Below are 17,255 nucleotides of genomic sequence, written 5' to 3'. Positions count from 1 at the left end.
AGACTATTTACAGTCAACCTCACCCCATTCCTAAGTGGTCTGTAAGGGGCATGCATTAAATGCACCATTGTGTCTACCGTCCCTGTCCTACTGTCCTATTGCCTAATTTACCTGTACCTACTTTGCTAATATTTATGTTTATAGCAATAGCTACCATTTTGTACATGTTTGACAAAATAAATAAATAAAAATAAATGTCTATTTCACATTATGGCATTTACAATCCTTTTGTACAATGCATTTTGTGGATTGTGGGGAATAATTCTTGTTCCTATATTTCTATATGTGAGAATGATTCACTATTAAACTGCACCTTTTAACACTTGGCTTATATGGAAAAGGAAATTGCTACATTTTGGTACCAGAAATAAAGAATAAGAAAACATATCATGTGAAATAGATCCTTTCCCTTTCTTAATGGTAGTAACAGCTTTATAAATTAAGCCATACATACCTGTATATTAATAGATATTGAGATGTGATTTGTTATAAATGGAGATTTTATCACCATTTCAATTTTATATGGAAACTGGAGTAAAATATAATATCAGATAAAATAAACCGAACAATCCTATTTTGGATACTTCTATCAGAAGTTTTTGCCATTAGAGAAAAATATTTCCATCGTCATATAATTTACCAGCAAAGTTCAGATCTTGATAATAAATTAATAACGTACTTACACAAGTCCATCATGAAATGCCTGAGAAGGATCTTGAATGTAATTAATGGGATTAGAAGTTGCAAAGAAGGCAGAAATAATGCCAGCAATATTAATGTCTCCAAGCTGATGATAGGTGTGCTGAATAGGAAGAGGCTCCTGAAAGTCACATTGAAGGCTAGGATTCTTGCAGATCACTTCAGGTAATACTATTAACAGAATCTCCATGAATAGTAACATCTTCCATGGGTGACTTCTTTCCAGTGAAGGGCTACAACATTTTTTACTATCACACTGTGGGTGCGACTTATGCAGGACGCCCTGCATTTTCTTTCAACATCTTTCAGTGCAAATTGGTGGCTCTGGGGTGGAGTTCCATTTTTGCTACCCCACTGTGTTCCCTGCGATCCGGGCAGTAGTCCACCCCTGCTTCTTTCTATGTACAAATGCTTCTGTCTGCGGCAAGATCTTTGAAGTAGGTCAGATTGATCTACCTTCTGGGGATATTTTTTTCAGAGAAAACTAGAGAGTGCAACATACTAACAAATCAACTCACATAGCTTTTGTGCCTCCCAGCCATGGGTTGAATAGGATGGGAATAATAATAACCATTTTTTAGTTGCAATTGTTCCTATATTCATGGAGTCACATAGATGTTGGAAGAAACAAAATTGCTAATTTTCATAATGATAGTGAGACAGTCCCATATGTGAACAACTTCTAAACATGTGAGGACTTGCAGAGGTAGAAACACATGATCCACAAGGGAATTAATAAAATAATTAGCTCCATAAAGAGAAATAGAGAACTGTAATTCTATTCTTTTGCATTCTATTCTGTCCTGTCTTATCCTATCCTATCCATTTTTATACCACATTCTCTATCCTACTTTGCGGGGAGAGCTTTGGTAGCACAGTGATTAGAGTGCAGAACTGCAAGATACTTCTGCTGATCACCAGCTGCCAGCAGTTTGGCAGATCAAATCTCAGTAGGCTCAAGGTTGACTCAGCCTTCCATCCTTCCAAGATCGGTAAAATGAGGACCCAGATTGTTGGGGCAATATGCTTACTCTCTGTAAACAAAGAGAGGGCTGTAAAGCACTGTGAAGTATATAAGTCTAAATGCTATTGCCATTGCTATTGCTACTGCACTCTGCTCCATTCCAGCTTGTTTTATGCAATTATTTATGGGCTGTCGTAGAATATCTTTTCACCATCAGTTGATTGTTTCTCTTTTTTTAATGTATTATAATTTATTTGATATAGTCATTAATATTTTTATTATTTATTTTTGTATATCATCAATATTTTTTCATAGAGACCCATCCCTTGCATGGCTCTTGTGGTCAACCTGGTGGTGCAGAAGTTCCTGGCCAATTATCCGGGCATGTCGGCGCTGTTGGGTAAAATGCGTGCGGAGTGCGTGCACTTTCGATGTTCCCACCCTGCTGCTGCTCGCCTATCTTCCCTGCAGAGGAACTTTGGCCTTCTCACCCACCCACTCATCTGCGATTTGCCAACCAGGTGGAATTCCCCGCTGCATATGCTTAAAAGGGTGTGTGAGCAACAGCAGGCAATAGTGTATTACCAGTTTCATAACCCATGGTCAAGTCAAAGTGCAGACCCACAGCACTTTACCCCAATGAGTGGGCCTCCATGAGGGACATTTGTTCCATCTTGAATGGCTTCCAGTATGTCCCCAATATGGTCAGCACTGACAATTCCATCATCAGTGTACCATCCCCATGGTTTGCCTACTGGAAAAAACCCTTCAGGCCATGCAGGTTGTGCGACAGGAGGAAACAGGGCAGCAGGTGGAACAGGAGGAATGTATCTTTTTATTTTATTTTATTTTATTTCTATTTTATGTACGCTGAGAGCATATGCACCAAGACAAATTCCTTGTGTGTCCAATCACACTTGGCCAATAAAATTCTATTCTATTCTGTTCTATATATTGAACATTGAACATTTTGGATCAAATTCAGTGTGAATATTCCAAGCAAAAGGCTGTTAAGCTATGTTTCAGCACATAATAATTCAAAGCTAATGCACTTTTGTAATTTTAATATGAGCATATAAATATTTTAGCTGGTCAAGACATTACTGTATTTCACTTTGAGAAAACTGTCAATACCCTTACAGAATATGGCTTCTTGCATATTTTATAGCAGTTGTTACAACTACAGATATGGTAAGATTTTGGTATTTTTCTGCTTAAGATCTTACCTGCCACAATAACTTGTGATTCTGAAATTGTTGCCTTCCTTCTTTTGCTATTATTCTTCCTCTGAATTTGGTTAAATACAATGATTGCAAAGCATGTGCCACAGCATAGACTGCATTGTAAATATTGTAGCTTTGACCACTCATATGTGTTTCAAACACAGATGTAGGAAGGGTTTCAAGCTTCTCCAGTCCAGTACAGTTTTTCTCAGATTTCTCCATTTTTGTGTTTGAGAAGACACAATCGAATGCCTGTTCCCAAAAATCTTTTTGAAAATGATCTTGTTGATTTTTAGTTGGGTTTAGATTTTGAAGAAATTCCTGGAAGTATTTAACTTCTTTTGTGTGAACTGCAAAGGAAAAAGCCCCATGTAGGAAATGGATTTCCCAAGCTTTATGAAATGAACTGGAAGTGCAATCTGTTTGAGCGGTTGTAACCCAGATTTTTGTCTTTTTTGGTATATCCACTACTTCTGATAATTGGAGATATGTTCTTAGAAGGGATATAGATTCAATTTCACCATAGAAAACTATGACGTTGGCTGTACTGCTCATGAGAACTTGGTATATTTGGACTCCTTCACCTATTAGATCATTAAAATCAATGTAAAAATCTACCCTAGGGAACTCTTGTATGAAATCAAAACAGATGCCATGTTGGGAAAATGTGGGGAGCACCTCCTGTACAAATTTATCTCCCTTGTCATCCTTCACAACAAGAACTCCAATCCAGATCCATCTAAAATACAGCAATAACTGGAGGAGGCCCCTACATTGGTGGGATTCATCTGGAAACATTTGTTGGAAGAACACTGCTTGAGTCTCTTTATCCATAAGGGGAGCAGAGCCATAGGTCAACTATAGAGAGATAAATATTTGCAATTGCAAAGTTGTATGGGAGCCTTTGAGAATGTATTCAATTTTAGAGTGCTCCTGCGTTTGCATATTGAAACATTGTCTAAATACTTTCAAATACATTGCATAAGGAATGCCTTATGGGAAAAAATTGGAGAGCAATTTGTGTTTGGCTTCCAATAATGAATATAAATATAATATTATTATTATATTCTTACTAGAAGACATGTTAAGAGAGAGAAACGAATAGGTTTATTAAATTCAATACTATTATTGTTACATCAGAGAATTAATATCAATGCAGTGGTACCTCCTTAAGAACTTAATTTGTTCCATGAACAAGTTTTTAAGTATAAACCTAGAAGCAATTTTTCCCATAGGAATCAATGTAAAAGGAAATAATGTGTGCAAACCCATTAGGAAAGAAATAAAAGCTCAGAATTTGGATGGGAGGAGGAGGAGGAATAAAAAAAATCCAAAACGTTAAGTTTTTGTTTTGTTTTTTTAAAAAAGAGGGACTCTGTGGTGGCGAGAAGGAGCACGTGCCTCCCATACACTCGGCACGAGGCTGCCTCCCATACACTGCCTCCCATGCACTGGCTGCTGCTGCTGCTACCTGCTGCCTCTTCCTTCCCGTGCTGAAGAGCTCCCTTCTCCTCTCGCTTACTCACTTTGTGGCCGGTGCATTTCCTTCGCTATAGTGACTCCTCGGCTGTGCAGAGCAAAGGAAGCATTTCTATTCTCTGGGTGCTGGCAGAGATTTATTCGTTCACTCTGGAATGCCAAAGCCTCCTTAAAAGCCACCAAAAGGATCCTCTGGCAGCCCAGATGACCGGGATTAAAGGGGAATGGCAGGAAACTGGCCGGGCCTTCGTGCGGCCCTCAAACTTCCTGGCAAATTTTTCCAGGCTCGGGTTCTTACGTAGAAAATGGTTCTTAAGTAGAGGCAAAAAAATCTTGAACACCTGGTTCTTATCTAGAAAAGTTCTTAAGTAGAGGCATTCTTAAGTAGAGGTACCACTGTATAATGAATACTGTTATAAATCTTGATTTGCCATAGCACAGAGAAATTTATATCCAGACAACACACTGTTGAATGGAATAATAATAATAATAATAATAATGATGATGATGATGATGATGATGAAGGATGATGATGTTCACTTCATGACTACCTTGGCTTCAATCTTACTACTAGAGAAATGTTTTTCACCCTCCTCAAAGAACTGTTTGTTGTTTGTTTGTTTGTTTGTTTGTTTGTTTGTTTGTTTGTTTGTTTGTTTGTTTGTTTGTTTGTTTGTTTGTTGGTAGAAATATAAAAATGACCATTTTAGAAAAAATTGAATGTTAATTCAGTGTAAGAATATTTATACGTAAAAGAAAGTATTTATGGCTCGGGACTGAAATGAGAGGTCTGTGAGCTTGGTGGTTTTCTTGCAAGTGTTTCATTGATGTCATACTGAGCATGTTACCTAGTTTGGGTACTGAAGCATCTTCATGAAAGCAACCAAGCTCAAAGAGCACTAAATAACTCTCATATTTACTTCTTCCCAATTTGTGTTTGGCTTCCAATAATGAATATAAATATAATATTATTATTATATTCTTACTAGAAGACATGTTAAGAGAGATAAATGAATAGGTTTATTAAATTCATGGTCAAGTCAAAGTGCAGACCCACAGCACTTTACCCCAATGAGTGGGCCTCCATGAGGGACATTTGTTCCATCTTGAATGGCTTCCAGTATGTCCCCAATATGGTCAGCACTGACAATTCCATCATCAGTGTACCATCCCCATGGTTTGCCTACTGGAAAAAACCCTTCAGGCCATGCAGGTTGTGCGACAGGAGGAAACAGGGCAGCAGGTGGAACAGGAGGAGCAGGCAAAGGAAGGCCCATCCATTTTCCCAGGAAATCCATGTCTCGCACGGTGGGGGGCTGTGCCGACAGCAGCCAGGAACTCCGCTGTCCAGCCAGCATAGAGTTTTGGGGCAGGAGGAGGAGGAGGATTTGCAGCAGGGCGGCCCCCAGTTTAGCTCACGGGCACCAATGGAGCGTGGCTGGAGAGGGGAGCATTAGGAAGAGGAGGAGGAGGAGGAGGAGGAGGAGGAGGAGGAGGAGAGACCTGTTGATGAAAACATCGCCTTGACTCCGGGCAGCCTGGTTCACATGAGCCACTACATGCTCCTGTGCCTACGGAATGACCTCGACCCCACATCCTCGGCTCGGCCAGTTACTGGGTGGCCGGCCTGCTGGATCCTCATTATAAGGACCGCATCACCTCCCTCATACCAGCGGCTGAGCAGGAGCACAGAATAGGCAAGTAGAAGCTTGCACTAATGGACGCACTTTCTCTCTCACACTTTCTCTCTCTTGCTATCTCTCTTTTCCCCTCTCTCCCCCCTCTCTCTCTTTCTCACTTTCTCTCTATCTTGCTATGTCTGTTGCTCTCTCTCTTGTTCTCTCTTTCTCTCTCTTCCTTTTTTCTCTGCAGAGGCCAGCGAAGGTTTTTATTTTGAATGGCAGGGGGATGGGGATCACACGTGCATGCGTACCCGACATTCCAAATCACCTTCACCTGCCTCCACTGAGAGAAGAACACCCGCCCTGCCTCTCTTGTAGCCCCTTCACCGACAGCCAGGACAAAAGTGCTCTCAGCGAAGGGACTGTGAGAGGGGCGGGTGGGCGTTCTCGAAGCGGCTAGCGGCCGGATTGGGAGGACGAGAAGCTGCAGCCACCAGTGCCGCTGCAGCCACCGCTGTGGGAGGAGCCCCGCCCCAAGGCGGGAAGTGTAGGAGGAGAAAGAGGGGCGGGGCGGGTGGGCGGGCAAGGGGCAGCGGCGAGAAGCCAGGGGCGTGAGGGGGGGCGGAGGTGCTGGGGGGTGGGGGCAGCCACGGCTCCTTGCACGGCTTTGGAAAAGGGTGCACGGGGGGGTTGGGGTGCGTGGGCATGCACCTTAAAGGGTACATTGCTCAGCACCTTCAGGAGGGTTTTGCAGAGAGTAGTGCATTGATTCATAAGAGAAAAAACTAACCTTAACCAGGATTGTTCCATTTGATAATTATGCATAATTAGCTGCTAGGACCATTGTAGCTGAATTAGTCTTATTGGGTTTTTTCTTTGACTCCCTCATCATTCTAGAAGTCCCTAAAATATAGAAACACTTGTATTCCATCTCTACTATGCCTTCTTAGAGCTGTGATGGTGCAGTGATTAGAGTGCAGCACTGCAGGATACTTCAGCTAACTTCTAGCTGTAGTTCAGCATTCCAAATCTCAACACCTTCCATCCTTCTGAGGTAGGTAAAATAAGGATATTGGGGGCAATATGCTGATTCTGTAAACCACTTTGAGAGGGCTGAAAAAGCACTATGAAGTGGTATATAAGTCTAAATGCTATTGTTATTGCTATTCTTTTCATTAGACTTGACATACAATTCCTGAGTGCCATTAGAGAAGAGTCATCACAGTCTTCCGGAGCAGCACACTTGCAAAAGGAAGTGTTGGCAAAACAATACAGGGCAGATGTAGCCTGTATCTATTTAAATCTCATTTATACCACAAACACAACAAAGAGTAGTTCCAAAGACTCTGAAGCTGTGATCCAGTGCTCACCTAAATTTTATCATGTGGCATTTAGGATTATGGCATGTCTTTCAATCAAGTGCTGAAATAACTCTACGTACTCAACAGACCTATGATCATAGAACATGCTATTCAACAGTGAACATATCAAAACAGAGATCAGTGAATTTCCTAGAAAAAGACCATTGTGTAAATTGGTTATTAGTTCTGATGGTATTTATTTGGATTTGCCAGAATTGTTTGTTGTTCTTATGTCAGCAATTTCAATCATCTTTGTTACTGAGGAAAAGACATAGGGTCATCTGGAAGATCTTTTGAATGTACTCCACTTTTTATACATTACCACTACAAATGATATGTACCAGAGGGTCCCAGATATGATTGATTCTAAGACAATTTTTAAACAGACCCTCTCTGTTTAAATAAAAGGCTCATTTGTATTTAATCTCAACTTCTTTTTACAAATTCTATTATGCATGTAACGTTACAAGGAAAGACATTTTAACAATTCACATGAAATCTATATATTTAGTGGAACACTGTGGTTCATGGTAAAATTGTAACCAATAAAATAAGGAGAAACAATTCCCATTGTTCTGTAAAGAGAAGTAATATACTCCCATACTGATATATATCAATAAATAAATTTGAGCTCCTGTGGATTTATTTATACAATTTCTTCTAAGATATCTAAGACTCAGGGGACAGGTAATATGGAAAACCAATAAAATATTGCCTTTTGGGTTAAATGTCCACGTTTTTCAATGTGTAACTATAAAGAATATCAATTAAAATAAAGATTCCTTTTCATGAGCTGATGTTTATTGTTCAGTTCAGGTCTCATCACAATGATAAAACACTTGGGGAAAAAGATACACACTAATAAGCCAGCACTGGAGGAGATCATGGAAAAGATCTCCACAGCCAATGTATATTTTCCCCTTGTGCTTAGATAGGTTGGAATAAAACATAGCCAAACACTGCAGAAGACCAGCATGCTGAAGGTGATGAATTTGGCTTCATTGAAACTGTCAGGTAACTTCCTAGCTAAAAAGGCAGCAAAGAAGCTAACCAAAGCAAGAAAACCCATAAAGCCCAAAACGCAGTAGAACATGATGACTGATCCTTCATTGCACTCCATGATCATTTCTTCAGACATTGACTGCACATCAACATCTGGGTATGGTGGGGATGTTATTAGCCATGCAGTACAAAAACATATTTGAACAAGGGAGCTGGATAGAAGAATGAAACTAATCATTCTTCCTCCCACCCATTTTCTCAATCTGGAACCAGGTTTGGTAGCCATAAATGCTAGAACCACTACAAAGGTTTTGGACAAGACACAAGAAACTGCCACAGAAAAGACAAGGCCAAAAGCCAGTTGTTGAAGGAGGCACACAACCTTATTGGGTCTTCCAATAAATAGAAAGACACAAAGGAAAGAGAGTAGAAGAGAAACTAGAAGTATATAAGTGAGATTTCGATTGTTGGCTTTGACAATGGGAGTGTCTCTATGCTTCGTAAAGACTGTGATTACCAAAGATGTCATTAAAAAAAAGCAAAGAGAAAGAGCAATCAGACTGATGCCCAAAGGTTCTTCATAGGACAAAAATGTGATCTGCTTTGGAATACAGTAATTTTTGTCAGGGTTTGGATAATGGTCTTCTGGACATCGAAAGCATTCATCCATGTCTGAAAAAGAGCACAACAGAGTAGATATAGTAGATTGTGGACCAAGTTGCATTCTCATAGCTTAGTCTCATTATGTTTGGAAATTCCTTACCTTTCTCCTTTGATATTTCCCTCTCTGGACATGGAAAGCAATTATAGCAGCAAAATGATTCCCCTTCTCTTTTGGCCTTGCTGTATCCTGCCTCACAAGGATCATTGCACCTAGAAAAAGCTGATCCCTATTGTGAATGAAGAAGAATATTTTAAGGTACAGATGGGAAAGCAAGTGCTTGAACAGATATTATTACTGTATAAGCAACAGATTAAGGAGGGAATGATAAACTAAGAACCATCCTAGATATACCCGACAGGAAACATGATTTTACTTTATTGTAGGGCTATTAACAGAACATTGAAATAATTACTTCTACAATGCAGACTGAACACCATGAGGAGAGAGATAAATGAGGAGAGAGAAAGAGACCTTCTCATGGGCTCCTTTGTATAGACAGCTTCTTAAAGTGGCAATAACACTGCTAACTCATCCTCAGTCTTAATGTAGCTGATCAGATTTAAATCTTCATTACTCTGACACTCTTTATTTAAAAATCCAATAATTAAAGCAAATTACAGAGGACTTATTACTTACTAACTCTATTTAGAAGCAAAAACTGAAATGCAGGAGCATTTAAAGTCTGCTAGTTAAGTAAAGGGGCTGAGACCAAGGAACTGGAACATGAAATTGAGTAAGACATCAGCCCCATATTTTGCCAGAACCACCTATTCTTTGTCTCCCAGTATGTTTTCCCATGTTTGACACCATCATCCATGATCTAGCCTCCCTCCAAAAGAAAGGAAACCCCTTACTGTCCCCTCCAATCATCCCTGGGATGAGAAATCAGGTACTTAAGACACCTTAGTTTACAGGCCAACCTGAAACTTAAGGCACTTTAGTTTACAGGCCAAAAGACTAGGGGGATCTGCTAACTGGCTACAGAGGCTGAGACGAAGGAATGCAAAATTGATTTTAAAAACAATCTTGCATACTCTGAGAATGTGACATGCTCCTATATTGGTGGTGTGTTGCTATCAGTTTGATCCGGTGTGGCGAACTCATAGTGGCAGTGGCGGGAGATTCTGCCCACCTGCCTGACATCATCAAAAATGCTTTACACATGTGCAGAAGCTCCAAGTCTCTGGAGAGGGGTGGCATACAAGTCTAATAAATTATTATTATTATTATTATTATTATTATTGTTATTATTATTATTATTATTATTATTATTATTATTATTATTATTATTATTATTATAAGCATACATGCACTCCCATTCCCAAACTGGTAGCAAAGTTAAGTGGAATCACTACTATCCTGTATTCTTACATATGCACCCCAATCATTCTTGAGAGAAGAAACTGGGCACCCAGGACACTTTGGCTTCACTAGTTCTTAATGTTATGGATAAGACTGGCCCCTTTACATCAAAACTATGGTTCCTATTGTCCATTACTGGTTTTGAGTATACAGTGGGACAAAGCAGAGGGTGTAATATTTTATGCCAAATATGGGAAATGTCAACATTCCTATAGATATCCCCCCCCCAACCCCCAGCTTAGGTAGGTTAACACCAAAACAATACTATGGGACTGTCAAAAGATAATTTACCTAATAAATGTGGACAGACAATCTAGATTCTAACCTGGTTAAAGCCTATTGGCCATGTGATAAAATCCACAGAGACATTGAAGAACCTGTCTGGAGGTGCTGTGGAATCTATTGCTCCAACTTTGATCCTAAGAAAGGACTTATTGGGGAATGTAATCCAGTTGATAATATCAAATCCACCAACAATTTTTCCATTTTTATCAAAGGAAATTTTTTCACCAACACTATTGTTGAATTTGGCATTTCTCAGAAAATAATGAAGCTAAAGAAGGAGGGAGGGAGCGGAAAAGGAAGGAAGAAAAGAAGGAGGGAAGGAAGGAAGGAAATTTCTGTTTTATTCCAGTTTTTGGACTAGCATCAAACAAATATCATAGCAATTACTCCAAAATATACCAATAAAATGCCATATAAAATGTCATATATCCATGATTCTTGCACCTAGTTTCAATGCTATAAGTATTTAACTTGGATGACTATAGACCAATGTAAAATATAAAAGTAATAAGAGAATTTCAAATGGGCAAAAATGAAGGCATTACAAAGGACCAACGATTTTAGGGGAGATATTCTATCTGTAATATCCATTAAGCATAGATGGGTTAGCAACAATCATTGCTAACAAATCACTATTCAAGTTTCAGGGTGAAAAATAGTCAGCTATATAGGGAATGATTTGTTCTTTGAAATAAACAGGCTTGGAAAGGGGAAATTAACCTGTATCTTCCTTAGGTAAGAATCTCACTATTATAACAATAGTACTTAGACTTATATACCACTGTGCAGGGCTTTACAAAGTCAGCATTTTACCCCCAACAATTTCAGTCCACATTTTATCCACCTTGGAAGAATGTAAGGCTGAGTCAACGTTGAGCTTGGTGGGATTTAAACTACCAAATTGAAGGCAGACAGCAGTCAGCAGAAGTAGCCTGCAATACTCTACTCTAACCACTGCACCATCTAGGCTCTTATCAGTCCTTTTTCTTTCATTTAAGGTTTGTTTGAGAATGGCTTAATCTAAAAGTTTACAAGTAGGCATGAAGGTATTTTGAATGATTTTGAATGAATAATTGTCGATTTTTTTAAAAAAAATCTGATGCTGAATCTTTTGAAAACTTATAGAATGTTAAATTTCTAAGAATAAGGAACTTGCAAATATACAGTAACAATAAACCTTGGTTCACAGCCAAACTCAAGCTGTTACGTCATTCCAAAGAGGAAGCCTACAGAAAAGGTGATAGAATGCTGTATAATCAGGCCAGAAATATATTAACAAGGGAGATCAGAGCAGAAAAAAGGAACTACTCTGAAAAGCTAAAGAATCAACTCTCAACAAATGAACCAGCAACCACGTGGAAAACTCTCAAAAACATCACCAGTTACAGCAAACCACCTTCCCAAGCTGAAGGAGATCAGCAATTGGCAGATGATCTGAATGTGTTCTACTGCAGGTTTAAAAAGAAACCACAACCACTTATCTGCACAACCTCCATTCCATACACACCAACAACAGCCGAATCTTCTACAACTGAACCCATCCCGTTGGGTTTACAACACCAAGACAACTAGACGCAAGTATATTTTTTTCCCGAACGCCATCACTCTACTAAACAAATAATTCCCTCAACGCTGTCAGGCTTTTTACTAAACCTGCACTTCTATTTCTACTAGTTTTTCTCATCATTCCTATCATCCTTTTCCTCCACTTAGGACTGTATGACTGTAACTTGTTGCTTGTATCCTAAGATCTTTATTAATATTGATTGTTTCTTCATTGCTTATTTGACCCCTATGACAATCATTAGATACAAATGTATCTTTTTATACAAATGTATCTTTTTATTTTATTTTATTTTATTTCTATTTTATGTACGCTGAGAGCATATGCACCAAGACAAATTCCTTGTGTGTCCAATCACACTTGGCCAATAAAATTCTATTCTATTCTGTTCTATATATTGAACATTTTGGATCAAATTCAGTGTGAATATTCCAAGCAAAAGGCTGTTAAGCTATGTTTCAGCACATAATAATTCAAAGCTAATGCACTTTTGTAATTTTAATATGAGCATATAAATATTTTAGCTGGTCAAGACATTACTGTATTTCACTTTGAGAAAACTGTCAATACCCTTACAGAATATGGCTTCTTGCATATTTTATAGCAGTTGTTACAACTACAGATATGGTAAGATTTTGGTATTTTTCTGCTTAAGATCTTACCTGCCACAATAACTTGTGATTCTGAAATTGTTGCCTTCCTTCTTTTGCTATTATTCTTCCTCTGAATTTGGTTAAATACAATGATTGCAAAGCATGTGCCACAGCATAGACTGCATTGTAAATATTGTAGCTTTGACCACTCATATGTGTTTCAAACACAGATGTAGGAAGGGTTTCAAGCTTCTCCAGTCCAGTACAGTTTTTCTCAGATTTCTCCATTTTTGTGTTTGAGAAGACACAATCGAATGCCTGTTCCCAAAAATCTTTTTGAAAATGATCTTGTTGATTTTTAGTTGGGTTTAGATTTTGAAGAAATTCCTGGAAGTATTTAACTTCTTTTGTGTGAACTGCAAAGGAAAAAGCCCCATGTAGGAAATGGATTTCCCAAGCTTTATGAAATGAACTGGAAGTGCAATCTGTTTGAGCGGTTGTAACCCAGATTTTTGTCTTTTTTGGTATATCCACTACTTCTGATAATTGGAGATATGTTCTTAGAAGGGATATAGATTCAATTTCACCATAGAAAACTATGACGTTGGCTGTACTGCTCATGAGAACTTGGTATATTTGGACTCCTTCACCTATTAGATCATTAAAATCAATGTAAAAATCTACCCTAGGGAACTCTTGTATGAAATCAAAACAGATGCCATGTTGGGAAAATGTGGGGAGCACCTCCTGTACAAATTTATCTCCCTTGTCATCCTTCACAACAAGAACTCCAATCCAGATCCATCTAAAATACAGCAATAACTGGAGGAGGCCCCTACATTGGTGGGATTCATCTGGAAACATTTGTTGGAAGAACACTGCTTGAGTCTCTTTATCCATAAGGGGAGCAGAGCCATAGGTCAACTATAGAGAGATAAATATTTGCAATTGCAAAGTTGTATGGGAGCCTTTGAGAATGTATTCAATTTTAGAGTGCTCCTGCGTTTGCATATTGAAACATTGTCTAAATACTTTCAAATACATTGCATAAGGAATGCCTTATGGGAAAAAATTGGAGAGCAATTTGTGTTTGGCTTCCAATAATGAATATAAATATAATATTATTATTATATTCTTACTAGAAGACATGTTAAGAGAGAGAAACGAATAGGTTTATTAAATTCAATACTATTATTGTTACATCAGAGAATTAATATCAATGCAGTGGTACCTCCTTAAGAACTTAATTTGTTCCATGAACAAGTTTTTAAGTATAAACCTAGAAGCAATTTTTCCCATAGGAATCAATGTAAAAGGAAATAATGTGTGCAAACCCATTAGGAAAGAAATAAAAGCTCAGAATTTGGATGGGAGGAGGAGGAGGAATAAAAAAAATCCAAAACGTTAAGTTTTTGTTTTGTTTTTTTAAAAAAGAGGGACTCTGTGGTGGCGAGAAGGAGCACGTGCCTCCCATACACTCGGCACGAGGCTGCCTCCCATACACTGCCTCCCATGCACTGGCTGCTGCTGCTGCTACCTGCTGCCTCTTCCTTCCCGTGCTGAAGAGCTCCCTTCTCCTCTCGCTTACTCACTTTGTGGCCGGTGCATTTCCTTCGCTATAGTGACTCCTCGGCTGTGCAGAGCAAAGGAAGCATTTCTATTCTCTGGGTGCTGGCAGAGATTTATTCGTTCACTCTGGAATGCCAAAGCCTCCTTAAAAGCCACCAAAAGGATCCTCTGGCAGCCCAGATGACCGGGATTAAAGGGGAATGGCAGGAAACTGGCCGGGCCTTCGTGCGGCCCTCAAACTTCCTGGCAAATTTTTCCAGGCTCGGGTTCTTACGTAGAAAATGGTTCTTAAGTAGAGGCAAAAAAATCTTGAACACCTGGTTCTTATCTAGAAAAGTTCTTAAGTAGAGGCATTCTTAAGTAGAGGTACCACTGTATAATGAATACTGTTATAAATCTTGATTTGCCATAGCACAGAGAAATTTATATCCAGACAACACACTGTTGAATGGAATAATAATAATAATAATAATAATGATGATGATGATGATGATGATGAAGGATGATGATGTTCACTTCATGACTACCTTGGCTTCAATCTTACTACTAGAGAAATGTTTTTCACCCTCCTCAAAGAACTGTTTGTTGTTTGTTTGTTTGTTTGTTTGTTTGTTTGTTTGTTTGTTTGTTTGTTTGTTTGTTTGTTTGTTTGTTGGTAGAAATATAAAAATGACCATTTTAGAAAAAATTGAATGTTAATTCAGTGTAAGAATATTTATACGTAAAAGAAAGTATTTATGGCTCGGGACTGAAATGAGAGGTCTGTGAGCTTGGTGGTTTTCTTGCAAGTGTTTCATTGATGTCATACTGAGCATGTTACCTAGTTTGGGTACTGAAGCATCTTCATGAAAGCAACCAAGCTCAAAGAGCACTAAATAACTCTCATATTTACTTCTTCCCAATATTCCCATTGCCTGATCAGATTTATCATTGTTTGCAATCCTCTACTAATCCAATCAAGTGTAATTGAATACTAAATATTATGAGGCTCTCTTCTTTCTATTACCTTTAATGGATAAACTATTTCCTAGAAAGGAAAACATCTATGGAAACCCAGGACACCCAAAATGCCATTTTTTTCCCTCCAGAAAGCCAAAGCTTGGGATATACATTAATGTCAAGTCTTCTCTATAATCCAAATAAATAATTTTGAACCTTTAGGAAATCTGTTCATTTCAAATCTCTCTTTGCTCTTCAAGAAACATTTCTGTCTATATCCATATCCACTTTGAGTCAATGCGTATTTATTCTTTTTCTCTTTTTATTATCTTTTACCTTTATTTGGAGTTTGAAATTCAGCCAAGTTAGAACATTAGAGCATCTTGTATTTTTGATATTAACCCAAGGAAATAAAATGTCTTCTTGGATTCTAAGGTGTAATTGTGATTATGAATGCTCACTGAATAACAAGAAATAGATTATTGTCTGCCAGCTGGATTCAATTAATTTATTTTCCATTTCTGAATATTTACAGTCTGAGCTGTTTATCATAAAAGCAAAACAATCCAGGTTTCTTCAGAAAGTGCTGTAGAATTTCAACACTTCTTACCTGAGGAACTTTGTAGATGCACAGAATAGTTGCCATGTAGAGACAGATATCTGATCCCCCCATAACTGCAGCTAAAGTGATTGGGATCCCACAGATGTAGTTAGGGATGAATCTGCCCTGGTTGAAGAGGAGCACCATTGAAGCAAGATATGACCAACTTGGACTGGAATTGCTATTATAAAGATGGAAACCTAGTGTGATATTGGGTAGGATTTGGGTATTTTCATTTATCTCTTTAAGAGCAAATGTTAGGGCAAGTATATGCTGGTAATTCTGAAAGGATACTCTGCAATAAACATTACATAATATATTATTGTTATTAATAATAATAATAATAATAATAATAATAATAATAATAATAATAAACTCCACTGATGGGTACGCCTTGTCGTGGTAGTGGGGCTTGTGTGCTTCAATGAAGCTGAGAGCTTTGCCGGTGGTAGTGTAAACTACTGGTAAGTCTAACCTTCCCGGAGTGGTCAAAGCAGAGGAGCCAGACTAAACGTACCTAACCCATTTAAACTAATGGAGAGACAAAACAAAAAGAAGTCCATACTGGCTCGGTCGTTGCCCAGGATAAAAAGGACCGTGGTGGCTGCTGTGGAACCTGGGCAGCCATCGACAAATCAGCTACAGGAGCACAACAAACAAAGCTTACAAATCAAAAAGCGGCAGAAATTCTCAATGTCAGAGAATCGCACAATCATGAAGTGTTATTACAACTCGGAGCCTGAAAAACGTGGATATCAAAGACAGATGTACCAATTATGGAAACAAGAATATGCAGACTCAAAAATAATGGAACTTTGACTGGCCAATCAGCGACAACTCATAATCAGGAACTAAACGTTCAGTGAAGTCGAATTAGAAGAAATACAGAAAATTTGCCAAATAGAAACACCAAAATCTGATCTGGCACCAGTAGAAGCTCCAATAAGATCTGGAGTCCCTGCACAACTGGAACCTGATGAAAACTTGGAAAGATAGCAAGAAGCTGCAGATGAGACACTTGACACTATGACTCAAAGGCAACAAGAACTTAAGGACCAAATACTTGCTCACGCAGGGTCCAATGCAGAGCGAAAGAGACTGCCAGCCTTAAAAAAACATAAGCAAGACTTGTCCCACTGATGGAAGATATTAACTCTGCACTTGCAACTGTCAATGTAACTTCAATTGAAGAATTGAATCAGCTTGCCTACAGTACAGCTGTGATAGTAACTGAAGAACTAGGGTTACTGCAATAGAAACCAATCGGAAAACCAACTGGAAAACCAAAATGGAAAATCTGACTACAACTGAAAATCAAAAGCTTGAGA

At 38.6% G+C, this 17,255-nt stretch overlaps 1 protein-coding gene across 1 annotated transcript; it reads right to left on the bottom strand.

The window, feature by feature from the left end:
• Positions 1–8,111: 8,111 nt before the first annotated feature.
• LOC139154195 (vomeronasal type-2 receptor 26-like) lies at positions 8,112–16,200 on the bottom strand. The gene is made up of 5 exons (XM_070728626.1): positions 15,937–16,200; positions 12,888–13,742; positions 10,702–10,929; positions 9,114–9,240; positions 8,112–9,022 (listed from the first exon to the last, which is right to left on the bottom strand). The coding sequence occupies exons 1-5, from the start codon at positions 16,072–16,074 to the stop codon at positions 8,112–8,114; spliced, it is 2,259 nt and encodes a 752-aa protein (XP_070584727.1). The 5' UTR covers positions 16,075–16,200.
• Positions 16,201–17,255: the final 1,055 nt, after the last annotated feature.

The sequence above is a fragment of the Erythrolamprus reginae genome, chromosome Z (assembly GCF_031021105.1).
Source record: "Erythrolamprus reginae isolate rEryReg1 chromosome Z, rEryReg1.hap1, whole genome shotgun sequence".
Taxonomy (NCBI): Eukaryota; Metazoa; Chordata; class Lepidosauria; order Squamata; family Dipsadidae; genus Erythrolamprus; species Erythrolamprus reginae.
This window is presented reverse-complemented; position numbering and strand designations above follow the sequence as displayed.

Excerpts from the sequence above, each read along its gene's own strand:
- LOC139154195 (XM_070728626.1), bottom strand. The coding sequence starts at position 16,074 with ATGGTGCTCCTCTTCAACCAGGGCAGATTCATCCCTAACTACATCTGT. Across the intron at positions 9,241-10,701 it reads GGCCAATAGGCTTTAACCAG|GGATCAGCTTTTTCTAGGTG; the intron begins GTTAGAATCTAG and ends CATTCACAATAG. Across the intron at positions 9,023-9,113 it reads GGAAATATCAAAGGAGAAAG|ACATGGATGAATGCTTTCGA; the intron begins GTAAGGAATTTC and ends GCTCTTTTTCAG.